This window comes from Barbus barbus, assembly GCF_936440315.1.
Source record: "Barbus barbus genome assembly, chromosome: 4".
Lineage (NCBI taxonomy): Eukaryota > Metazoa > Chordata > Actinopteri > Cypriniformes > Cyprinidae > Barbus > Barbus barbus.
In genome coordinates, this window is record NC_136732.1 from 33,368,957 (window position 1) to 33,396,019 (window position 27,063).

The 27,063-nt window shown below is 37.1% G+C and overlaps 2 protein-coding genes across 3 annotated transcripts; both read left to right on the forward strand.

The window, feature by feature from the left end:
* On the forward strand, window positions 1-16,614 carry LOC306868854 (major vault protein). 2 transcript variants are annotated; one of them, XM_079415266.1, is made up of 17 exons: window positions 1-321; window positions 1,897-2,063; window positions 3,136-3,331; window positions 3,605-3,728; window positions 4,755-4,886; window positions 5,123-5,217; window positions 5,416-5,652; window positions 6,776-6,901; window positions 10,460-10,654; window positions 11,395-11,630; window positions 11,894-12,091; window positions 12,215-12,359; window positions 13,830-14,041; window positions 15,661-15,777; window positions 15,868-15,994; window positions 16,082-16,270; window positions 16,414-16,614. In XM_079415266.1, the coding sequence occupies exons 2-17, from the start codon at window positions 1,927-1,929 to the stop codon at window positions 16,537-16,539; spliced, it is 2,592 nt and encodes an 863-aa protein (XP_079271392.1). In that variant the 5' UTR covers window positions 1-321; window positions 1,897-1,926; the 3' UTR covers window positions 16,540-16,614. The 2 variants fall into 2 exon arrangements, with proteins under 2 accessions (XP_079271392.1, XP_079271391.1); XM_079415265.1 differs by having other exon boundaries at window positions 11-321; window positions 10,457-10,654.
* A 4,740-nt stretch (window positions 16,615-21,354) lies between these two features.
* LOC306868505 (uncharacterized protein) lies at window positions 21,355-24,889 on the forward strand (the record flags this gene model as incomplete). Its single annotated transcript, XM_079414707.1, has 3 exons — window positions 21,355-21,619; window positions 24,135-24,427; window positions 24,662-24,889. 3 exons carry the CDS (start codon window positions 21,355-21,357, stop codon window positions 24,887-24,889), a joined length of 786 nt encoding a protein of 261 aa, XP_079270833.1.
* Between the last annotated feature and the right edge of the window lie 2,174 nt (window positions 24,890-27,063).

The following is a 27,063-nucleotide window of genomic DNA, read 5'->3' on the forward strand; positions in this document are numbered from 1 at the left end:
GTTACAAAGTGAATACACAGGTGGTTGATTAAGAGAGGGAGCTGCCAGAAAGACCTGCCACCCCTTTACTGCTGATTAACGCTTTGAAATAAAGTTATTATTTATTTGCTGAAATAGGCCTGTATCACACGATCTAGGATGTACTCTCTCTATACCCAGCTCCAGTATGCCACGTGATACTGCTCCCCTCCTCCTTCTCGGAACGACACACCTCTACCAGCGCGAGTTATTATAAACCATCGCACAGCATTCATACAGTCGTCTTAAACTCACAGATTCAACCTCGGACTGGCAGCTTTAAGGACGCACTCTTCTGAAAATGTGAGTCTTGTTTGTGTCGCAATTTTTGGAAGACGAGTCTTGAAAGGATAAATTAGTACAACATTCATCTAACTTGCTTAGTTGTGAATGTTGCTGCGTTGTCATGATGAACGAATGAAAATGTAAAGCATGGAGGATGATGTATTTTTTTTAAGCAGTTAAGTTATTTAGTCAGTTCTTTCATAAGCCATGGGATGCTGCAGTTTTTATAGTCGCTAAAGTAATAGATTGCATTAATGTAATTCTGTTATTTCCGCGTGCATCTTCTACTGTTTTACTATTGGTGCACCTTGAACTTGGCCAGCCCTCCTGCTGACGTCTGGGCATGATTGATTGATTTGAGACGATGTGTTTGTTTTACGGGTGTAGCTGTGGAGAGTCAATTTGTGTATGCCTAAATTTACGTATTACAGCCAATAAACACAAAATATGTACCAGGGACATAAGATGTTTGGGTTTTTTTTCTGTTCTGAATGCAGCCATAAATAATAAAACATCTGCTTATGGTGTTTTAATAGTTATTTCAAATGTTAATTTGATCACTGTCAGACAAGGCCAGATAAAATGTGTAGGAGGATTATCTAGAAGTTTTGTAATAGTATACAACATTAAGAAATGAGAGAAATCTAACCCTGCAATAATAATTATTATGACCGTATATTATAACTAAAATAAAGTCTCCAATTCACACTGAAACAGTACAGCTGTTATTGATAAAGTTCTAAGACATAAATATAGTAGTTAAAATTTGCCACAAAGTCCACCTTGCTTAATTTCAAAATAATATGCTCTTTGTCAGAAAGAAACAATGTCATAGGTGACTTTGTAGCACCTAATCCAATAATCCTTTGAAATTTGCGTGGCACCAATTGATAAATGAATAAAGACACACCAGAGAAAGGTGATGTCCATTACAATGCACACGCAGTCTGAAGGGATTCATGAAAAATTACACTTTCTTCTTTGAAGAACAGTTAGATTTCATGGCATTGCTTAATTGAAATAATAATATACTGAAATAATAAATAACTGAACTTGCCAGGTAATCGACTTGACTAGTTTAGGATAAGGAGCGATGAAAGTGTTGGGCAACATTCTTAGAGGTTGGTGTAACAATTGTTTGGGTGTGTGTGAGATAAGAATTTTGATTGACAGATTTTTCTTGCACCAAACTAAATCTATAATTTAGACTTGATAAAATCAAGGATTTATCAGCATTTTATCACTTATAATCCCAGTTTAAAAAGACAACAAGCTAAGTGTTGTCATCTGACCCTTAGCAGCGCTATCATGAATTTGCCCCAAAGAGATAAGAAGCTGAGGTGTGTTCGATCATGAAAACGAATTCTGCTGACCTTTATATTATTGGATTTTTCATGCATAATACAAACTGACATAGACAGAGGTAGGTTTTTAAAGTATCGTGGAGCGAATGGAAGGCAGCATAAATGTTTAATCAGATTGTGGGAGTAATATCACATGACCCTGAAGAAGTAGTCGCATGCACAGATTATCATTATCTCTCTGTTATTTTACTGCATTTTGGTCACTAATCTCTACATTTCTCCAAATTAGAGTTTGTGAGGAGTACCAGTGGGAAGAAACATGGACGCTGATCATCTGCTCGGGGCCTCAATCATCAGGATCCCACCTCACCACTACATCCATGTGTTGGATCAGAACACCAACATTGCACGGGTGGAACTCGGCCCTCTCACCTATATACGCCAGGACAATGAGAGGTAACCTGGAAAACATCAGGTTAACTACTGTGTGATGCAACAGCCGTTGAAATACAGGTTCCCACTGGTTTGATCGTTTTTTTAACTGTTTATTGAATTTTATTCTGTGGAACAGTTGTATAAAACAAAAAGCAGAAGTACAAATTTAGAACCCATCCCAAAAATAAAATAAATAATAATAATAAAAATACAGTATATTAATTAATATTAATAGATCAACTTTTTACAAAGATTTTAGAAAAGATCTAAATAGATTTTTAATTTTAATGTATACAAATACATTTTAGTGGCTAAACTGGGACATTATATGTAGGACATTTGCAAATTAGGAGCGTGTCCGGTTTCAAGCGGTGATGAAAGATGAAGGGATACATGGTGTGTAATCAAGCTTATTTCAAATCCTCCATTGCCCAGAATCCAAACAACAGCTGATTTGAACTATTTATTAATAGTGTCAGTGTCCTGTTTCATAGATTTTATTTGTAGTCTATCAGTTTCTTTTTTACTCTTCTTTACAAAACGTCATCTTGAAGCTGTTTTTCAGGTTTTTTTCTACAAATACAAATCACCATTTCAATTCAGAAGTTTGTGTTTAATAAAATTTGTTAATGTTTTTGAAAGAAGCCTCTTATGCTCACCAAGGCTACATTTATTTGATCAAAAATACAGTGAAAACAGTTATATTCTGAAATAATTAATTTTTGTTTATAATTTTCAGCATAATTACTCCAGTCTTCAGTGTCACATGATCCTTCAGAAATCATTCTAATATACTGATTTGCTTAAGAAACATTTCTTATTATTATTAATATTGAAAACCGTTGTGCTGCTTAATATTTTTGTGCAAACTGTGTTTTTTTTTTTTTAACATTAAGATTCTTTGGTTAATAAAAAGTTCACGAGAGCAGCATTTATTAGATATATTTTGTAATATTATGTGTCTTTACTCTGATATTTAATCAATCAAATGCATCCTTACTGAATAAAAGTACCAACCCCATACTTTTGAATGAGAGTGCATATGTCCTGATATTACGTGATTCACTGAAATCTTCCTCCCGTTTTCTCTCAGGGTTCTGTTTGCCCCTGTCCGCATGATCATGGTGCCGCCCAGGCACTATTGTGTTGTGCTCAACCCTGTTGCCCGTAATGACGAAGGCCAAGTTCAGTTTGATGCATCCGGTCAAGCTAAGCTCAGACATGCTGACCTGGAGATCCGCCTGACCCAGGACCCCTTCCCCCTCTACCCTGGTGAAGAAATTCAGAAGGTATGGAGTTGAGAAACATGTTGCTTTGCAGCTTGTGGCTTAAGAGCTCAGACTTGTGGGTAGTTTCAACAGGTGGTGGTTTCCGCCTAAAAGTGGCAAATCTGTGTCACTTACGTTTTTTTTCCATCAGCTCACGTTGACTAGATCACAGCGAGCACCATTTTGCAGTAGTTCTCTTATCATTATATCATAATTTCTATTAATTATTAATATATATTTTCTTCTTCTTATTATTGTTATTAAATACTTGTTCTATTTCTCTGTCTCTCACAGGATGTGACGCCACTGCAGATTGTGTACCCGGACACAGCCCTGCGTCTGCAGGCCCTGCTGGACTTTGAAGAGGAGGGAGAAGAGAAGAGGGTAGCAGGAGACGAGTGGCTGTTTGAGGGACCAGGTACCACTGTTGCACAACGAGTTTTGTGTGCCAGGCTGGACTAGTTTACCTGCTCAAAGCAATTGACAGTTTAAAATAATGAAGTTCAGAGGGAAATAAAAGGCAGTAAAGATGTTCCTCATGGGGCAATGCTACAGTACATAGAAGAACACTATTCAGTTGTTGTTTCCTACACATCATAAGTGAAAACCAAATAATTTTCAAGAAGGTTTTTTGCTTATTTAGTTTTGCCTGCTTTGTAAAATCCGATAAGTTCAGAAAACTGAGAAACTTTTAAGTAAGCCAACTCAAAGATTAAGTTAATAGAAAAATACATTTGTACTACACAAACATGTTAATTACAGTTTAATTGAAATATTCATAACGAAGTCATTGATTATATTGTTTGCATATTTTGCTTTATGGTTAAGTACTAGTTATCAATAGCACACTTGCATGTGCTAACATAACTATCTAAGAGACTATTACTATATACTTGCATGTATATGTTAAGCAACATGCAGTATATATCGTCTTCGAGCTTTGAAGCCCTTCTGCAGCCTAACCACAGCTGTTTGCAACACAACTTGCCTCCATAATATGACAACAGGATGCGTAATGAGAAAACAGTGAATTAGGATATTTAATGAGAAAAAAAGGGAGATTGGACTTGATTTTGATCTTTAGGAAAGTAATTGACTGGATTGTGAAAAGTTGCTATTACATACCTGAATGGAGCCAGTGAATGAAGACAAACATTTTCTGGAAAGGCATTCATAGATAAACCCAGAAACATGCAGTAAATAGGGGTCAAATTTGAGTCCAGCAGTAGCTTGTTCAGGAATTATTATGGAATAACATTCTTGACTTGACTTAAATTGTATTTTCATGGTGACTATGAATTGAAAAAAATGGTGAAAAGGGGGGGATGCAAGTTACTCTCAATCACAGTAAAGTGCACTGCATCCATCGTAATGTATGCATGCATTATAGGTGACGTCATATGATGTAAGATGTTTAACCTGGTGAGCGTTTTATTTCCGGCAGGGACGTACATTCCCAGGAAGGAGGTGGCGGTACTTGAAGTCATAAAGGCCACAGTGATCAGAGATAATCAGGCCATTCGCCTCCGAGCACGCAAAGAGGGCCTGGACCGCAGTGGAGTCCAAAGAGTTACCGGTTTGTGAGATAGTTCACCCCCGAAAATTCACATTTTCATTACTTGTTCACCCTCGTGTTGTTCCAAACTTGGATGACTTTTATCCTTCTGTGGAACACACAAAGGATATTTTATGTCTATACAATGGAAGTCAGTGGCCTTTTAGTGGCCAATTGCCTTTTATTGTGTAGGCAAACATAGTTCATATTTTGCATGCATATTCAAATACATATGGCTGAAATTGTGTGTGCTTCAGGTGAGGAATGGCAGGTCAGTAAGGTGGGAGCTTATCTGCCTGGAGCTCACGAGGAGGTGGTGGATATCGTCAATGCTTTCATCCTCACGGACAAGGTACCCTCTTCTGTTCCTTTCCCTGTAGTTCCCAGGAGCATGTTTTATTTCTCCATTCACACTTTAAGTAGATGGGTAATAAGGGATTGCGGGGTTAATTGGTTAACGTATAGCACATACTGATTAAGGATGAAAACGATTTTAGATTTTGCTCCAAGCTTAATTATCAACGCCTGCTTGTCATTCCCCCATGATTAGAAAGCTTTGCATGTGCGCGCTCTCCGTCCGTTCCGTGACGCCGGGGGCCGAGATCGGCGCACCGGAGAAGAGTGGCTGGTGACCGTGGCAGACAGAGAGGCTCACATTCCCTCTGTGGCTGAGGAGGTTGTCGGGGTGGTGGATGTAACGACCCTGAACAGCAGGCAGTACTGCGTGGTTCTGGACCCCGTGGGGGCTGATGGGAAACCTCAGCTCGGGCAGAAGAGAGTGGTGAAGGTGAGCGAATCGTTCTGTGGTTTCAACACAGGAAAATTACAGCTTTTAATGTTAAGTGCCTATTACTGAAACCCATCATTACATTTAAGGCTGCTGCACTAGATAAGCAGGGGCCTAATAAAGAACTCTTAAGTCACACATAAAAATATATGAATGAAATTAAATGAATGAAAATGGCATCTGTAAACAAGCAAATGATTTTTTTTTTTTTTTAGCAAAAATAAATACAATGCAAAGGGTGCAAGATGTGAAGTTTCCAACATAATTATCATGAGCATGTGTAACAAAAGTTAAGACAAATTTAACAAAGAAACGGTAATATTGATAAATATATTTTAAAATGTCATTTATTCCTGTGATGTCAAAGCTGAATTTTCATCATCATCACTCCAGTCTTCAGTGTCACATGATGCTTCAGAAATGATTCAGGCATGCTGATTTGGTGCTCAAGAAACATTTTGTATTTCTTGTTATTGCTTAATATTCTTGTGGGAACTGTGATGCATTTTTTCAGGATTCTATTATACATAGTAATAATTTATTTGAAATTGAAATGTTTTCTAATGTTTTTCTTAAAGTGTCTTATAGCTATTAATTAATTTTACATATTATAATCCAATGTGATGGACATTTTTGCAGCCACTGCACTTTAAACCTAATCATAAAATACTAATTGACTAGAGAATCATCACTAGCTATTTAAGTTTTTATGTTGTATGTTGAAACCACTGTAAATTCGGTAACACTTTAGTATTGGGACCAATTCTCACTATTATTTGCTTATTATCATGCCTTTTATTAACATATTGGCTGTTTATTAGTGCTTATAAAGCACATATTCTGCATGACCGTATTCTACATCCCTAATCCTAAACTTGACAACTAATTTAATAACTCTTAGTAAGCAGCAAATTAGGAGTTTGAGGCAAAAGTCGCATGGTTTGTTAATAGTGAGAATTGGACCTTAAAATAAAACGCGACCATAAATTCTAATAGAACCATACATATAGATTATACATTAGTTTTCTAATTGAAAGAAACTTGCAAATTCAACGTATAAGAACTTTGCTATGTAAATTTCAAATGTAACTTGCATCGACTCCTTTCATCCTATTTCTTACAGGGTGAGCGTTCGTTCTTCCTCCGGCCAGGAGAGCATTTGGAGAATGGCATTCAGGATGTGTACGTGCTGTCAGAGGAGGAGGGGCTTGTGCTGCGTGCTGTCGAAGCCTTCATTGACACTGAGGGGGTAAAGGACATGTTTGATCATCCGTAATGAATTACTAAAATCACTCATGTAGTACATAATGAACTAGAAATTGAGTGTATGAACAGCTGTTAAGGTCGTTGAATGTGCAGCTTGAAGGTGTTCTGAACACCTGCGGTCTGCAGTAGGAAAATGAAGAGAGCAGTATTCAAACAAGGAGAGAAATGAGTGAAAATGCAGGGTGTAGCCCGACTAGGTTGTTGGAGATTTCAGAACAAAAGAAGGCAAATAGAGAGTGGGTGTATTGTGCTTACAGACGTTACCTGTTTCATAGGGTGCTGCCGTTGCCCAGATCATATAGATCATATAACTCTTTCAGCATTCCCGAAATGTTTGTCTTTGTTTATGATATAAGACAAGAGAGTGCTTTTTGAGTGCGTTTAGAGCACTATAGGCGGCTGCATATATGAAAAAAAACCACCTGACCCTAAAAAAATTCTAACAAAAGGTTTCTCAGTTGTTTTTTGTGGTAATAGGTGTCCTTAATAACATACTAAAAGTTTACCAAAGTTTGACCACTAGAAAGGTGTAATTTTCAAGATGGTGTCCAAGATGGGCAGGAAGCCCTTAAAATATCCTAACTCCTTCATTATTTGACCTAGCCAAGTAATCTTGGTATCTAACCCCATGTTTTCTTGGTCTATGAATCCATTGGACTTGTCTAAATTGCACTGACATGATTACATACTTATGGAATACATGATTTTGTGAGATTACTGTAAGGTTTTATCATTGTTTGGGGTGAACCAGAGATGTAAACGATTTAGCTTATGTCATGTAACTCCTACTCAGTAAGTGTTTTTGGACACATACCCTTTTTTTTTGCTAAATAGATGTTTTCCTCTATAGATGTTTTGAGTATAAAGGTGGCATTATACTTATCCCAACAAAACTAAATTCACAATTTTCAGCAATTCAGAAGATGGTGGAAGAGAATACTGACATTTTGATATTGCTTGTCTCATTGAAATGTTGTTGGCAGCACAGTGTATACCATTTTGCTCAAACAAAATTCATCCTTGACTACTTAAACCACCCCCCCCCCCCACCAAGATTTCTAACACATGAAAAAGGCCAACAATGTGTGAGTGTGTTAAGAGAGGATGACATTGTTGAATTAGCTTGAGAAAAAAAGTACACTCCAAATGCAATTTTGACCATGAGTCATGTTGTTGTAAACCAAGAAACCTGCCCCATTTGCTGTAAAAACTTAAGAGATGGCTCTGATGTGGTTGAGGTTCATCAGAAGGGAGCTGATGGAATCAACAATGCAAGTGTACAAAGAGACGACGACGTACACATTTCCGCTGGTGAAATAGTACACTCAAAATGTTGACAGAAGTACATAAATAAAAAAGACATTAAAATCCAACAAGATAATAAATCTGAGCCACCAAAAAGAAGTACCAGAGAAGCAACTGGTCCTTTCAATAGCCAAACTGATTGTCTTTTCTGTGGGACTACGATAACACATGGAAATAAAGACACAAGTAGTGTTAAGACTGATACGCTCGCAGAGTCCATTCTTGAGTGTTGTGACAATCGTGCAGATCAATGGGCTTTCACTGGATTGGAAAGGAAGACATGAACACAGTGGATTGGGGATGGAAACTGGTGAACAACCGGTTCCTGCCAGTTATGACTAGTAAGACTGCTGCCCCAGAAAGCCTCCTGCAGATGATCCACTGTAATTGCACAACTGCCTGCCGAACACAACGGTGCTGTTGCAGGGCATATGGACTACGGTGCATGCCTGCTTTACCCCTTTTCCACCAAAGCAGTTCCAGTGCTGGTTCGGAGCCAGAGCCGGTTGTTTCAAACCGGTTCTTTAGTTTTTTCGACACCCAAAGCACCAGCTCCGAACCAGTAAAAGTGGTTCGTAAGTAGCACCAAAACATTGCTGGGCTAGAAGGAAGAACCTCTTGCGTCAGGGGCTGGGGGTGGGGTTACTGTGACCAACAAGACGAACAGAAACTTGGACCGCCATATTTGAAATAGCAGCTAAATGCTAACACGTTTGATTCGCCGTGTTTGGATGCCGATGTAGGTTCGCAAAGCCATGAACATCAATAGCAACGCAACGTCCGCCATTGATGATAGTTTGTTTAGGCTTGTCCGGGATGGATCGGCGCTGCGTGGACTGGTCGGTGCGAGGCATATCGGAGTGCTGTGGGAGCGACTGGAAAGCAGACGGCTCTATATGCTTTTGGATCGCTCTCGCGGTGCTTTAGTGTGTTGTATGCCGATCGATCTGCGTGGCGCTGATGCACCTCGAACAAGCCTGTTGTACCGCGCTAGTGAACCGAAACATGAAACGTATTCAGTGACGTAAGCCCTGGCTCTGTATTGGCTCTCTAGCCTGTGGAAAAGCAACCGGTTCTTAAAGGGTTCGCCAGTCGAACCAACTAAGAACCAGCTATAGCACTGGCTCTGAACTAGCACCTGGAACTGCTTTGGTGGAAAAGGGGTACTTGTAGACCATGTCAAGTTGGGAATTGTGAGAATCACTATAATCAACCTCTATGGGAGGAAGAGTGTGACGACTAATGGTAAATCTAGTGAAGGTCACAGTGCAAAAAAGTATAACATATAAACCAGAATAAGAGGAAACAACTGAAGAAAATAGAAAAGTATAAAATATATATATATATATATATATATATATATATATATATATATATATATATATATATATAAAAAACAAAAGGCAAAAAAAAAAAACCCATTAAAAAAAATATAAAAAACATTTTAAAAAATAAAACACTATTAAAACAGTAATTTTACAGTACCACACAGTTTTAATGAATTTATTATTTATTGGAATCAAAAGAATTATGAACCACAGAAACCACCAACACTAGGCAAAACAATATGAGAAAGGAGAAATATGCAATTACTTAAGGGGAATTGTACTTATTTTTCGCATAAATATGCTTGTAACCAATTGATTTAATATATAATTGTACTTGTAATCACTTATCTATAATGCAAATATGCTAATTAGAATATTACATGGCCAAAACATGTATCAGGCACCAGTATTCCTGGTCTAGGAGGAATACAAAGGAGTAATGGTCATTTTAAGGACCTGACAGCCGCCATTTTGAAAATGGGGCCTTTCTTGGAGTCAAACTTTGGTAAACTTTTAGTATGTTTTTAAGTACATCTGATACTACTGTAAACCACTGAGAAACCTTTTGTTAGAATTTTTTTGGGGTCAAGCCATATTTGCAGCTGACTACTAATATGGTAGAAAGAGGGGCAAATCACTTTCTTCATTAATTCATTCCCTTCTTCCCCATCCCTATTATGAATCCTTTAATTCCCATCCTCATTTGTTTTGATAAATATAATTTTTATGCATTCTCTTAATTTTTTCTTGTCATTCACCTTGGCTTATGCACACACACATACACACAGTCTGATCGCATGCCACTTGTGCTGCAGTGTCTGTCCCTAACTTACACTAATGTTTGCTATTGTTACTCCTCCCTCCTGCTTTCTTTCACCTCACCTCCCCACTCCTCAATGCTTCAGCAGGAAGAGGTGGATGAAGAAGAAGGGGAAAGCCGAGCCAAAAAGAGGGGAATACAGCGGCGTCCAGGTGACCGTTGGATGCTGCGCGGCCCAATCGAATACGTGCCACCCGCCACCGTAGAGGTGTTGGTTAGACGAGATGCTATCCCGCTGGATGAGAATGAGGGTATATACGTCCGTGACATCAAAACTGGAAAGGCAAGATTTGAAGATTATAAAGAATCGATCGAGCAAATGCATTCTTGAAATTTCTAAGATTTCCAGAATCACATATGAGTGTTTAAACTCTTTAGAATAGTCACGTGGGACAATTAGGCGATATTTTGAGACTAGGCCTGAGAGCATAAAGTTCAGTGTCAGTTAAAGCAATTGTTCAGACAAAGACAAAAATGAAATTTTGTCAAGCTTTACAGAGACTGAAATGTACAACTTTATTTGTTGTAAAGTGTGCATCCAATGACCTCATATATTTGATTATAAGCCACAGCAGAGGGGAAGATTTGTTTTAAATATTGGCTTACATTTCAGATTATTTCACACACAAAGCTGTCATATGGCTTCAGAATATTAAAATAACAGATATACTATTAAAATAAATATTATTATTAATATTTAGGTTACACTTTATTTTAAGGTGTCCTTTTTACAGTGTAATTATACATTTATAAAAATATAAGAATAAAAAATAAAGATTTTTTTTTAATTTTGAGGTGAAACATTCCTTAATCTTTTATTTCAGTTTAGTAAATTAAAGAGATGTAACATAATAAGGCAGAATCATGTTTCTTATTGGAGAAATACAGTGTAACTTGAGTTTGATTAATTAAATTAATATTCACAAAACCAAACAAGCTCAAGGGTAAATGCTAAAACTTCACAAACAACATAATGAAATGAAAGTGCTTTATATCCCTGCTGACCGTACATCTGTTTTTCAGGTGCGTGCTGTTATTGGCCAGACCTACATGCTAACGCATGATGAGGAACTGTGGGAGAAAGAGCTTCCAGCCAATGTGGAGACTCTTCTGTCTCAATCCCGTGACCCGCTAGCTGACCGCTCGGATCGAGGAAGAATCTCTGCGCAAGCTGAGAGAGATAAAACCAGAGTGGTGTCCTATCGTGTCCCACACAATGCAGCCTTGCAGGTGTACGACTACAGAGAGAAGAAGGCCAGGTATGCAGTGATACTTGTTTGAGTGACAGTTATTTGGTTATGCAATGTCTTTCCTAAGACCATTAGGTCCATATTTAAGTGCTGTGGAATTCTTCAAAGTATTTTTATTTTTATTATTTATTTGTTTTATAAAAATTTTTGTGTGTGTGTGTAGCTAATTGTTACATTTCTAAGTTAAAAACTTTAATTAGAACTCTGATTTCATAATTTGGACATTCTAAATCAGCTTTGCCATTCTCTTTCTCATTCTGTTTCTCTCACAGGGTGGTGTTTGGCCCTGAAATGGTGATGCTGGGTCCTGATGAGCAGTTTACAGTTCTTTCCCTTTCCGGAGACAAACCCAAACGTCCTAATGTCATCAAAACCATTTGTCTCCTGCTTGGCCCAGACTTTTGCACGGACATCATCACCATCGAGACGGCCGATCACGCTCGCTTGCAGCTGCAGCTCTCTTACAACTGGTATGTAGTGTCTGTGTGTGCTCTAAAGACTTATTAGAAAACGTCTTGAGGAGTAAAAATCAAGTGCAAATAAACAATAGGCTGATCAGAGGAGTGAGCTCACTTTCTTTCTCTCTGTGTCAGGCACTTTGATATCAAACAGCCCACTGAAGCGGCCAAGGCTACGGCTCTGTTCTCTGTGCCAGACTTTGTGGGTGACGCGTGCAAAGCCATTGCTTCCAGAATCCGAGGAGCAGTTGCCTCAGTGCAGTTTGATGATTTCCACAAGGTATGTGACACTCCTTTAGGCTTTAGAGTTTTATTGCTCTGATACCTCTCTTTGTTTAGTGCTCTGGCTTTTGGCCATGATTGTAAGTGTGGCAGTTGAAGTTAAACTTTGCACTGCTATTCAAAAGTTTGGGGTCATTAAGGCTACGTCCACACGAAGCCAGATTTCTCCCTATCCGATCTTTTTTTTTTGCCTCAAATTCCATAAACACGGAGTCGTCTCAGGAAATATCTGCGTCCACACGGAATCACTGAAACCGACTGAAAACGATGTAGTACACATGCCAGGCCAATATGTGGCGCTGTAATTCTGCCACAGAGATACAAAAAAACAGAGAAGAAGACTTGGACCATGTGCGTAAACCTTGCTCGCTGAATATTAACTAACACACAAAGCAGAAGATTTTGCTTTAATAAAGTTAATGAGCTCAGTGGGTTCTGCAGCACGAACACAGGCACGTAGTCTGACGTTGTTGTTGTCGCTATTATGTGACGTAGCGCTATTATGTGACGCAGCCCACGTCTCGCCCCCTGATTAGGGGCGAGACGTGGGCTGATGACGTCATCGTTTCAGAAAATATACGGATTCGCCGTCCACACGAAAACGTGAAAACGGCGTTTTCAAATTTATCCACCCTGGGACCCGGTTTCAATAATAATCAGTTTCACTCTTCGAAAACGCCGGATTCGTGTGGACGAAACGCCTATACGGTAAAAAATGTATGCGTATACAGCGAAACGCGTCTTCGTGTGGACGGGGGCCTAAGATATGCACTTTTTTAAATTAACATAGCACATTTATATAACAAGGATGCAATGTTAATGTGCAAAGTTACATTAAAAAAATAGTTTAACGTTTCTCTTCTTTAAATAATCCTGAGAAAATGTATCAAGGTTTCCACAAAAATATTTAGCTGTTACAACATTTATAAGAAATATATAGAAGAAACATTTCTTGAGCAGCAAATCAACATATCAGAATGATTTCTGAAGGATCATATGACACTGAAAACTAGAGTAATGCTGAAAATTCAGTTTTTCCATCACAGGAATTAACTACATTTAAAATAGCAAACAGTTATTTTAAATTGTAATAATATTTGAAAGTTTTTACTGCTTATTTGGTTAAAGAAATGCAGGTGAGCATATAATACTTCTTTCAAAAGCGTTAAAATTCTTACCCAACCCAAGCTTGAGAACAGTAATGTATATTGTTGTCTTTTCTATCTTTGACCTGTGTGTCCATAAGTGTTACAAATTGCTTTGAAAACTTTAGAAAATTCCTAAAATATTGCAGCTGCATTTGTTATTTACTGTAAAGCTTTCATGTTGTGTTTCTCTTGATTTGTTCATTTTCAATGTATGCTTAATCACCTAAAAGCAAAGAAAGCAGCATATATCCCAAAGACGTCAATTCAAGGATGTGATCAGGCTTGTTCGTCTTATGTCTTTGCATCTATTCCTTTTTCAGAACTCCATCAGGATCATCTGTTCGGCTGTCTTTGGTTTTGATGAGAAGCTTGCGGTGCGGTCCAGCCTGCGCTTTAATCAGAACGGGTTAGTTATCAGCAGCGTGGACATTCAGTCTGTGGAGCCGGTGGACCAGCGCACACGTGATGCCCTGCAGAAGAGTGTACAACTAGCCATCGAAATCACCACCAATTCACAGGAGGCTACTGCACGGTACAAACCAAACACTTCATCTTACCGTCTTTATAGTCTTTTCTTTAAATTATTTTTTATTTAAATAAATTATTTAAACATTAAACATTTAAATTCTTTCATTTACATATAATTTTAATAATTTAAGTATAATAATTTAAATTAAAATCCTTAAATTCAACATTATAACATACTTTTAAGATGTCTTTTCACTATCTCCGACAAACAACAGATTAATTTCCAATAAGAGTAGTGCAGGAGCTGCGTAATGTTACAATCAAATGCGTATGCAGACTTTTACTGATCCAGAGCTTCAGATGCATTGGAATATTCAAACCTTTTAGCTTTTCTAGCCAGTTTTAAATTGGTTAGTACATTAAGATTAGTTTATTGTTGTTTTCTGATTAATGTGTATGCATATATATATATATATATATATATATATATATATATATATATATATATATATATATATATATATATATATATATATAACACATTTTCTGTACAGCACTGTTGCTTTTAAATGTGCTATAGAAATGCATTTTGACTTGACTTAATAATTTATATTAATTAGCCCTAGGAAACCACCTATGTTTTTTTCAGATGTATTGACAGTCATTGTTTTTTTTGTGTGGATATATATATATTTATAAATTCATTATTTATTAATTTTCCCCTGGTGAATAAGCGGAGGGTAACTGCTCCTTCATAAATAATGTATAAATAAAGTTCTGTGCGACTGCCACTATGAGGCAGAATGCAACAATCGTATGCAAGTGTCAGCCGGTATTGGGGAGAGTTACTTTTAAAAGTAATGCATTACAATATTGCGTTACTCCCTAAAAAAGTAACTAATTACGTTACTTGGCTACTTTTTATGGTTTGCATTACTTTTTAAATATGAGCAGGGCTTGATTGTTTTTAATACAAGAAGCTCTATTTATAGCAAATGTAAAAGCCCTTTCACACCAAAAAGTGTAATGAATGAACCTCAGGCTGAAGGAAAAGTAAATTCACGTCTGTAAAGTACAACTCGGGATAAGAAGGTTTAACACTCTTCGGCAATAAAAAAACAATGAAGCTTTTTTTTTTTTGAAAAAGTAACTCGGATATTTTCTTGTAAATTAAAAAGTAATGCGTTACTTTACTAGTTACTTGAAAAAAAATAATATTATTATGTAACTTGCTTTATTTGTAATGCGTTACCCCCAACACTGGTGTCAGCGATAATGAAAAGCTTGATGGGTATTTTTTTTTCCTTCCCCCAATGCTTAGCCTGAGAGTCCCAATGTGCATACTATCCATCCTAAATTCTATGTGATTATTAGACATTTCCAATACTATTTAGGGCAGATAGGGCTGATAATATCCACATTGGGACGCAGAGTTAGTCTCTCTGAATCTCTCAATTTACATAAACAATGGTTTCCTCTGATGTTTTCTTTAAAGGTACACTATATAACTTACAATGGTCTTTCGCAAGACACACACCGTTTCATTTATTAACTGCTAGAGTGCCAAACATTACATAGTGTACCTTTAAAGAAGACTGAAACTTCTGTTATTCTACCAGCTTTCCCTATTTTTCCTATGTATTTGTCTGTCATGCCCATTTACATTCATTTTCCTTCTTTCAGACACGAGGCAGAGCGTCTAGAGCAGGAGGCTCGGGGTCGCCTGGAGAGGCAGAAGATCACAGACCAGGCCGAGGCAGAGAAAGCCAGGAAGGAGCTGCTTGAGCTGGAGGCTCAGAGGTGAGTTCACTACGAGGGCCAATGCTATGCTAAAGTTTGTCTGCACATTTAACGTTTTCATTGTCAATAATCAGTGTGTGTGTTTCCCAGTGCTGCAGTGGAGAGTACAGGAGCGGCGAAGGCTGAGGCACAATCTAAAGCTGAGGCGGCTCGTATACAGGGAGAGGCAGCGGTCGAAGAGGCCAAACTCAAAGCAGAAGCTCAGAAAATCGAGGCCGTATGTCATCCAGACTTTGCTAGTTCTCATCTTTTTCTATTCTTAACCTGTTATAATTTGACCATTTTCCTCTGCTCTGTGTGTCAGGACGCTGAGCTGGCCCGTCTGTGTAAGGCGCGTGAGCAGGAGCTGAGTTACAAGAAGGAGATGGACCAACTGGAGGTACAGAAGCAGCAGAAATTGGCAGAGATCGAGAGCCTGCGCTTCAAGCAGTTGATCGACAGCCTGGGCACAGAAACCCTGAAGGAAATGGCCCGAGCTGGGCCCGAACTACAAGTAAGTCAGCATTGGGATAGCAAATTAACATCTTTCTGTAGTGGCTTTTCATCACAAATGTTTTATGGATGGATGTAGATTCATCAGATTGATAAATAACCTAATAAAATAATTTGTCTGACATGTACCATGTTTTCTTCCAGGTGAAGCTCCTGCAGTCTTTGGGTCTGAAGTCTACTCTTATTACAGATGGCTCCTCTCCTATTAATCTCTTTACTACTGCCAATGGCCTTCTGGGGGCTCTGCAGGGCAAAGGACAGGATGAATAAATAAAAAATAGGAGAGACAGAGGTTAAGAGGCCTTAAACCACTTGATATGCATGAATAAAAACTGTGATGCTGTACTCTGTTATTGTTTTCATTCCTAATAGCTATTACAGTAAAACCATGTAAGTGCAGCATTAGTAGTACCTTTTCTGTCTAAAGCCTGGAATACACTACGCGATTTTTGCCCCGATTTTACAGTCTGAAGAAGTTGATGCTAGTTGAGGAAAGTCAGAGCCAGTCTGTAGATTACAGCTGACAGATTCCACAGAAAATCTTGTAGTGTATGATGGTCACAGACTTTTTTAGCTTCAGACTTTGATTCTATCCAGTCAGAGGTGATATTTGCAGACGATTTTAGAACACATGTTTTCATTTATCATGCATCTCCTAGCAACAAGGCACACGTTTCTGCGTGAGTTCGTTGTGATCGGAACAACTTTAAAGTCTGGTAGTGTATGATCTTCAGTCACGTAGTGTATGATGCCCAGTTTTCCTTTGTCTATGGTGCCTTAAATAATTCAGTTCAACCAAAAGAGCTTTCTAGAATATGTTTATTTACTATGCTTTGCTTTTTACAGCAATAATACCTCAAATATCAAATAAAATATTTTGCATTGCTCATCAGCGCTCTTCATTTATTTCATTTCATAAAATTATAGTTAGACTATTTATAGTTTCGATGCTATCTATCAGTCATCAACTGTGTGTCAAGCCTCGTGGTGTAGAGCAACTGCAGGGAGCAGGATCCCGGGAGAATGATCAAGCAGACAGAGCCAAGTGTACTACCATAACAGTCTCAAGTTTATTAGGGAATATGGATCATATTTATACCACAGATTCATACAACAACATAAACGATGTCCTGGGGCTGGACATCTAATCAGAGTACTCAAAATGTGTGCGTGTGTGTGTGTGTGTACTTTATGTTTATGCTACATTGTGTGTCCCCACAAGGATAGTAAAACCTGAAGGGAAAAAAATGATTAAAAATAGTAGATGGGTTAATATAGTCTAGGTGTATCCGAGATGGACACAAAACAGAAAGGCAGTCAGAAGTAAAGCCCAAGAAATAAGAAATATTAACATAATAAACATTTTTTAATAAATGCGGGTTTTGAATGCTTGTAAATTTAAATATTTAGCTACATGTATAGTGTTTTTATTAATTTTACTCATTTAATCTTCTACTTAAAATGTTATATTTTAAACCGATTACCCATAGGTGTTCAGTCTTTGCAAAGTCTTTATCAAATCCCAAATTAGAAAAAAGAGAAATAAAAATTACTTCACCACTTGGAAGTACAGGTGCATCTAAAAAAAATAGAATATTGTGAAAAAGTAAATATTTGAATTTTTTATATTAACTTATTTCAAAAAATGAAACTTTCATATATTCTAGATTTATTACATGTAAAGTAAAACATGACAAAAGTTTTTTTTGTTTCAATTTTGATGATTAGAGCTTACAGCTTACATCCCCATTATTGTGGCTTCAAAGAACAAGAGATAGCCTGAATTTATACTGTAGAGATGGTCATTTAATGAAACTCAAATGTAAATATTCTAATATTTTGAGATACTGATTTTTGACTTTCATCAGCTGTAAGCTCTAATCATAAAAATGCTTTACTTTACATGTAATGAATGTAAAGTAAACGTAACAGTGTAACAATGTAACAGTAATATGTTTTCCATCAAACATATTAAGGTTCTGCAATATATAAATATATTGTGGAAACTTAAATTCCTGTAGAGCTGTTTTGCAACGATTTGTATCATAAAAAGCGCTATACAAATAAACTTGAATTGAATTGAATGAATCTAGAATATATGAAAGTTTCCCTTTTTGAAATAAGTTACAATAAAATGAACTTTTTCACGATATGCAATTTTTTTGAGATGCACCTGTAGTTTATGTTTCACATGACATATGCGATGAAAGCGTTCATGAATAGGCATGAAAGTAGTTCAGCTCACAACACTTAAATAAATGTGATGGATGACCTTGTGGGCGCGTCTGTCAGCTGTGGCAAGGCTTTACAGTTTTATGGAGGTTTATATCTTTGATACTTATTTTATCTTGTACATTGTTACGCCTGCAGGTGGCGACATTGCAAGGGAGTCATTAAATAGTTCACTCAACAGATTCGTTAAACACTACTTAAGTCATTCTGTTTTTTTGTTTTGTTTTTTGTTTTTATGTTAAGTATTTCTGTATAATTGATTTTGAAAGAGAGAGAAAACAACAACAACAAAGCTGAACAAAAACATATAATTATCTAAAAAACAGTATCTAATATTAAAGCATTGTTTAAACATCATAATCATTTTCTCTACAAAGTAACATCAGAGCAGATCGATTCCCTCTGTTTTTCATCTACTGTGCAAGAATTAACCTTAAATGCCACACACTCACTGGTGCCTGATGGAACCGAGCAAAAAGGAACACTGGATGAATCATGCGAATGAATCGTTTTATTCAACCGACTCAAAAGATTCGAATCACCGAATCAAAATCCCTAACACTACCCAGAGCTTTCTCTCTACGAGAAACCACCAAAAAAGAGAAACGCGGAGCACACGTACAGGTTCACGCAGTGAGGGAGAACAGAGTCATAAACGCAGTGGATCATATGCCGACAGATCACCCCACGTTTTTACACTGATACACTAGTATATGACAGGATAAAGACATTCTTTATTTTCATTCTTAATTCTGTGGCACCACATGAACTTCGATGTGCTACTGTTTATTAAATTCAAAATGAGAAATATCCTAATGATTTTTGCATTAGACTAAGGTGAGTTCACTTTCGATCTGCATGCTTGCTCCTGGTTTATTACCATCATTTCGGTCCTCGCATCAGTGCATCAGCCGTGGCTCGGGTGCTGTGGGTGTGTCTCTGTTCTTACTGCTGTTTTCTGTATGTATGTGCATGCACTGCTCCATTATTCTCACTGAATTATGATCTAGCCATTTGGCAGGTGTAGAGGACCCGTGTGTGACTGTGTGTGTTGTGTGTTAATATCTCTAGACTGGTATCTCTTTGAATTTCAAAGCTTGAGACAGATGAAAGGGGAAAGTCATTGATGTGAGATTGATTATTCAACTGATTTGAGGGTTATGTTAAAAGTGTTAAAAGAGTCAGTTGCAGTGTTCAGTTAGTATATATTGTCATAAATCATACAATGTTTATAGTTGCAGATATTTGATGCTCTTTGTTTTCTCACAGATGTTGGTGTATAGGCTATATCTAAGGCTCACGTGGGCTTTAGAGTACAGCGTGTACTTTATGTAATGAGAATACTTTGTTTCTATGAGTATGATGAATATGATTAGGGTCTTTTGTTGGTTTGATTTTACACTGAATAGGTGTTTTTCTGAGATCTTGGGTGTGACGGCTTGTTTTAAAGACCATACACAGCTACAACATGTTAGGCAGTTCATGGCTGCAGCTCTCCCACAAAAATCTGTCATCTTTCAGATCTGTACGACGAGGCGGATGAGGATCGCACACAAACAAGGCTGTGGTCTTTATGTTTCATTTTTGTCGCTGCAGGGTCTCAGGACAAAAAACTTCACTTGACAAAATGATTTACCATACCTTGGTAAATGATGGAGTAAAGAACAGATAAAGTATAGTGAATTTGTTTACATATTATCTCCAAATGATAGCAGCTTAATATAGATTTTTATTTTGGTTTCTCCTGTTCCAGCTTAATATTCAGCAACAACAATTCAGCCAATTGATTTCCTCAAAAAGTGTGGACACTGTGGCTCTGTAGCACAATCAAAATATTGCTCTGTATGTTTTAAATACCAACATTTCTGTTCAGTGTTTGGGGCATGACTATCTGTTTTTCAAACCAGAGGTAGACAGGGGTAGTGTTTGGGAAGCTGCTTTGAAAACAGACAAATTCTATTCGATGTAAAAATTACTTCACCTTTAAACAGGCCGATAAGGGCACAAGTTAGGTTTTACAAAAAAGCTCTCAAGTGCTAGTAAGAAGAGTAGTTCCAGTAATTGGTTACACATTTATACATGTTCATTTTTAGCATGTGTAAAACGTAACTGCATTGAAAAATTTACAGAATGTAATTTTAAGTTGTAAGTTTGGGGTCAGTACGATTTTTCAAAATTTCTGAATGGTTCTGAAAAACAAAAAAACAGTACTATTATTTTTAACCAAATAAATACAGTAAAAACATATTATTTATATTTATATTTATATTATATTACATTTATATTATTACCTTTTTAAATAAATGTTTGTTATTCTGATATATTTTAAAATGTAATTATTCCTGTGATAGTAAAGCTGTATTTTCAGCATCATTACTCCAGTCTTCAGTGGCACATGATCCTTCAGAAATCAGTCTAATATGCTGATTTAGTGCTAACGAAACATTTGTTATAGACTAGGCTATTGTGCTACTTACTATTTTTTTGTGGCATCCATGATACATTTGTCAGGATTCTTTGATGAATATAAAGTTTAATAGAACAACATTTTGTAATTATACAAATTAGAAACTTCTTTAGTGTCACTTTTGATCATCCTTGCTAAAAAAGTAATAATTTAGTTTTAAGAAATTATATATATATATATATATATATATACACACAAGACTGGTAGTGTAAATTATTGGCTTCATAATATAAAACGCATGTGAATAGGCATTGCAATTTATATAATGCCTTAAATATTTTTTATTGATTTTTACCCAACAGTTATCAACGAATCAGAAACCCTAAATTTATACGGACATATAAGCTTGATTTTGCCACACATCAGTTGTCATAAACATCTTGGGAATGGATGCGAATGCTGAGGCCAGCATTCCCACTGCTGCTCCCGGTGCAGTGGAGGAAGAACAGCAACAGCAACAATCAGAGCAAGAGACCAGTCAGCAACCAGGTACAGAGTCGCACCTCACCGCCAACACCTCACAGCCAGTCAAGACCGAGCAACAAGATCCACCCCCCACCACAACACCTACCCCCACTGGAGACCCCGCCCCCTCTCAGGATGCCCCACCCAGAGATCGCCTGACAGTCATCGACGAGAATATGGAAACAAGTAAATAACTTTTAAAATTATTTTAATCATGCATTTTGCATTGTTTGTTTATTAAATAGTTTATAGAATATTTTTCAATCTAAATTCATTTTAATTTTACATTTAGGGTAGTAGATTAGGACCTGCTCATATCACCTGTCATCAGACCCCATGGCAACAAAATTAGAGTTTTGTGGCATTAAGTCCATATCTGCTAGCTTTGAGGCCATCTGTATTCTAGTGTACACCTAAAAGCTTACAAAATTAACATTTAGTAGATTCAAATTGATTAGACTCATGACATTATCTTGCACTCACAGGCATATATATATTTTAGACAGCACTTCCCCAAATACCACTTGCCTCTGACTAGCAATATTAATTAGCAAATTTTGTAGCCCTTTGATATGGGCAGTCGTGGCCTAATGGTTAGAGAGTTGGACTCGTAATGCAGAGCACGAATTCCGAGTATGGGTCACCATACTTGGCAGTATGTCACTTCACTCACTTATATGACACCCCTTACTTCCTGTTTCAGTAGGAAACTTACAGCACTGTTAAAAATTTTGGGGTAAGATTTTTTTTAACGTCTTTGAAAGAAGTCTCTTATGTCTACCATTGCTGCATTTATTTGATCACAAATACAGTAAAACATTAATATTGTGATATATTATTACAATTGAATAACTATTAATAACTGTTTTCTGTTTTAATATATGTGACCCTGGACCACAAAACCAGTCATAAGTAGCTAGCACTGGTATATTTGTAGCAATAGCCAACAATACATTGTATGGGTCAAAATTATAAATTTTTCTTTAATGCCATTTGGATATTAATTAAAGATCAGGTTCCATGAAGATGTTTTGTAAATTTCCTATAGAAAATATATCAAAATTTAGATATATACAAAACATAGCATTGCTAAGGACTTCGTTTTGGACAACTTTAAAGGTGATTTTCTCAATATTTAGATTTTTTGCACCCTCAGACTCAGATTTTCAAATAGTTTTATCTTGGTCAAATATTGTCCTATCCTTACAAACCACACATCAATGGAAAGCTTATTCATTCAGCTTTTAGATTATGTAAAATATCGCTGGGAAACATTTATCGCTGGGCGATAAAACAATAACTATAATTATATAGTGATATAATTTTTTTTTCTCGAACAACCAAGTTCGATAAATATTCAATGTAATGTTTATGCGGCAAAAGCGGAACACAACAGTGCTATACTCATTTGAACCATGCCACAAGGACCATATCTGCTCGGTTCAGACAGCGGCGCTGCGCAGATCGAGCGGACTAGAGCAGATGTGTTTACTCACCGATCACACAACCACTAAACAGCGCTGTGAGATCCAGTGAGAAGCGCTTGAATTCAGCGAAGAACACAAATGACTGGTATAAACTAGTATCAGTCAATATCAGTCAACTGGTATAAATCACAGCTCTGACAAACAGCAGAAAACACTGTGTGCAACGATACAGACAGAAGGCTTTTCAATCTACAAGTCGCCATCGTTTACTATGGATTTACTGTAGTAACACTAACTGCACCATGGTATTGTGGCAGAAATGTTTGTGCATTTATAATAAATGTATTTAGACTACTGTTTTACATACAAACAGGCTACCTAGAAACCATATAGTTGCATTTTTACCACAGTATTGAGGTGCTATGTGTGTGGTTTTAACTCTGTTTATCATGATGTAAATGTATGCTACTATAGAAGAACAATGGTTAATTTGAATAAAACTCAAACAGTCAGAAAAATAATATTTCATCATATAAAAAGGAGGTTGTTGCAATTTTTACAGATGTTACTGGTTTTGATAATGAACATAAATTTACTTCTGCATTCTAACTCAAACTACTACTGTCAACTCAATGTCAAATGTGCATTTCCAAGAGACAAAAAAAAATATTATTATTGCATTTATATGAGGAGGGGGGGGGGCATGATAAAAAGGTTGGGAACCACTGTTCTAAAGAACTGCAGCAAAACCCGTTTTTGTTAATTTTATAAACAATCTCTTTGTCAGCTTTTAATAATTCAGTGCATTCTTACTAACTTTTGACAGAGTGACAGTGCATTAACAAAGGAAAGAAAACAGCACTTGTCAAGGCATGGGGTCTTTAATAATCACCATATAGTCCCACAGTGATGTACAAGCTGCTCCTTCTGTCCTTACCAGAAAAATTATCTCTCAGCTTTTTTTCTTTGAGTCTTAATCTTAGACCAGGAGCCAGACTGTTACAAAATGATTTACAACCTCGCTCTGCTTTCACTCCCTTTTATTCTCAGCTTTTGTACCATCCCCCACTCTCTTTTCTTGTCTGTTTTTCTCAAAAAGTAGATGAGTCAGATGCAGTTCCCCTCTGCCAGTAAAAACTAAGCAGGAGATATCGGTGCCTTTAGTTTAGAAACAAACAAAAGTATCTCTTCTTTTAAAAATAGACACTCTGAAATGCAGGCTTATATGCATCCAGCTATTGTATCACGTGTTTCTCTCTTTTGCATCACTCTAGGTAATGGTGTTTGCCCTGGTCCTATCGAAAGGTCTCCGAGCGCTGCTTCTCCTACTCGTCAGCAGCACGCCAAGCCCAACCATGCGCACGTAAACGGGCGAGCCAGGCGGAGCAGCCGCTCTGGATCAGTGATTCACTCTGGGTCACCTCGACCGTCACTCACCCGACAGCCCAGCGCGGCCACCGATGTCGGAGATGGATCCAAACCCAACGATTATCTCATATGGGCGATTCTGGCCTGCCTCTGCCCTGTCTGGCCCATTAACATCGTCGGCTTGACCTTCTCAGTCATGGTGTGTGCTTGTGTGTTCATGGGGTGGGATTGCTGGATACAGTTTCTGTCGAGTAAGGAGGGACTGCGATTTCACTTGTGTATGCAAGAATTATGCTACGCAGTGTACGAAAGTAACTTCTTTGCCTTTGGAGGTTCAATAGAACACATTTCTTACTAGCTGGTGATAATGGAATTATTTGTTCTCTATGTATATTTTTCCTCCTTTTCATTCAACTTCTCTTTTTACTCTCAGTCTCGAAACAGTCTGCAGCAGGGCAATCTGGATGGTGCGCGTCGTCTTGGCCAGAATGCAAAAATCCTGTCCATCGTGTCATTGGTGGGTGGGATTCTCGTCATTATTATTACTATCGTCATCAACTGGGGTGGTGAGTATCCTTCCCATGAGGCCAGAGCATGTGAAATTGAATGCAAGCTTAGAGCTCACTTTGTGATATGTATCAATGTCAAGTTGAAGCTTTAGCTTACGGTCAGGATTTGAATTAGATCTGATTACAGGTGAGATCGATCTTTGGCCTGTATCTAATGGATCTAAGTTTGTTTTTTTATAGTTTGTAGAAGTAGTGATCTGATATTATATTTTAAGGATTAGATTAGACAAATTATTAGACAATTTTTTTGTCATTTCAAGATCTGGAATGTGACATGCACCATTTAAAAGTCTGGGTCAGTACATTTTTTGAATGTTTTCTGAAAGAAGTCTCTTATACTCTTATACAAGACTGCATTTATTTGATCAAAAATATAGTATAAAATAGTATTAATGTAAAATATTAATACAATTTTAAATCACTGTTTTCTATTTTAATATATTTTAACATGGCAAGCTGAATTTCAGCATCATTACTCCAGTGGTCAGTGTAACATGATCCTTCAGAAATCATTCTAATATGTGACCCTGGACCACAAAATCAGTCATAGGTGTCAATTTTTCGAAATTGAGATTTCTGCATCATCTGAAAGCTGAATAAATAAGCTTTCCATTGATGTATGGTTTGTTATGATAGGATATTTGACCGAGATACAACTATTTGAAAATCTGGAATCTGAGGGTGCACAAAAATCTAAATATTGAGCAAATCACCAAATGAAGTTCTTAGTTATGCATATTACTGATCAAAAATTAAGTTTTAATACATTTACGGTAGGAAATTTACAAAATATTTTCATGGAACATGATCTTTACTTAAAAGCCTAATGATTTTTGGCATAAAAGAAAAATTGATAATTTTGACCCATACAATGTATTTTTGGCTATTGCTACAAATATACCATAGCAACATAAGACTGGTTTTGTGGTCCATGGTCACATATGCTGATTTGGTGCTCAAGAAACATTTATTATTATTATCAATGTAATTAATCCTTTCTGAATAAAAGCATTAATTTATTAGAAAAAAATCTTACTGGCCCCAAAAGTTTGAATGGGTTTGAAAAAATATATTCTATGCTAAAGAACAGAAACATCACAAGCTGGCTTTGTAAAGCAATATTGTTTGTTGTGTCTCTTTTTGTGTCTATTGTAGACAAAAAAAAGTTTTGTGCAAAGAAATTGTGCAACTTTTTTTATAATTAATGTTTTTTTCTATTGAATTGTTTATATGTGTATCATTTTTGAAGTAGGTATTTTGTTTGTAATTCACTATGCTTCATTCTTTCAACACCTCTTCTTCTCTTTCAGTAATACTTAAGACCTGATGGCCGTCACGACATTTAGGATGAAGTAAAATTCACAGCCAACAACCAATCCATGATGACCATTTTCTTCTTCCATGTGTTATTCATCCCTCTACATCTGAATGCTCCTGAATGCTTTTTCAGTTGTTTTGTACTCTATCTGAAGACTCCAAAGCTGGATGTTACATTTATCTTGTATCGTGCCAGAACTATAAAAAACAACATGGACTCTTCATCTCCTCGTATGCCTGGAATCACGAGCGAAGCGGCAAGGCATGCATGTTTTTTTTGTTTGATTGTTTTGTTTTTTCAACAAAAGACTCGTCGTTTGAGATGATGTCAGTGAGGAGACCACACATATGATCTCATTTCATTTGTCATGCACCCCTTGAGGATGTGAGGGAGAAAAAGAATGAGAGGGGATTTGGTTCAGAAGTATTTCTTATGCACAAGCTGATTTTAGTATCCCTGTTCAGAAGTGTGAATCCATAAAGAAAAGCTCAGATTCAAATGTAATTGATTATATAAACAGCAGATGGCTTCCGAGTTGGCATCCACCCACAGATGAGTCTGATTACCTTAAGAGCTGCTCTAGACACACTTTTGTCTAGGCTTTCTTTTTTCCTTTGATGAAAGGATGAGCTGCACCCAGCGTTTAAACATGGGCTCTTCGTTTTTGATTAGACATGATGATTTTGTCTAAAAGATTGAAAACGATGTGGAAAAACAGCACAGGAGCCTCTTTCTCTCTTTCTCTCTCGCAATGTAAAGATATTAAGATGAGAAATGATGCATCAGAGAATCCTACAGATAGAGAAGGAGGGAGAGGTGAGGAGAAAGTGGGAGGGCTCGAGACCTAGCCGCAGTCTTTTGTTTCACACAGATGGAGGGATTGAGAGAGAAGGATAGAGGAGGAGAGGAGGGGGGCAGTAGCTTCAGATGAAAAGATACCCCAGAGAT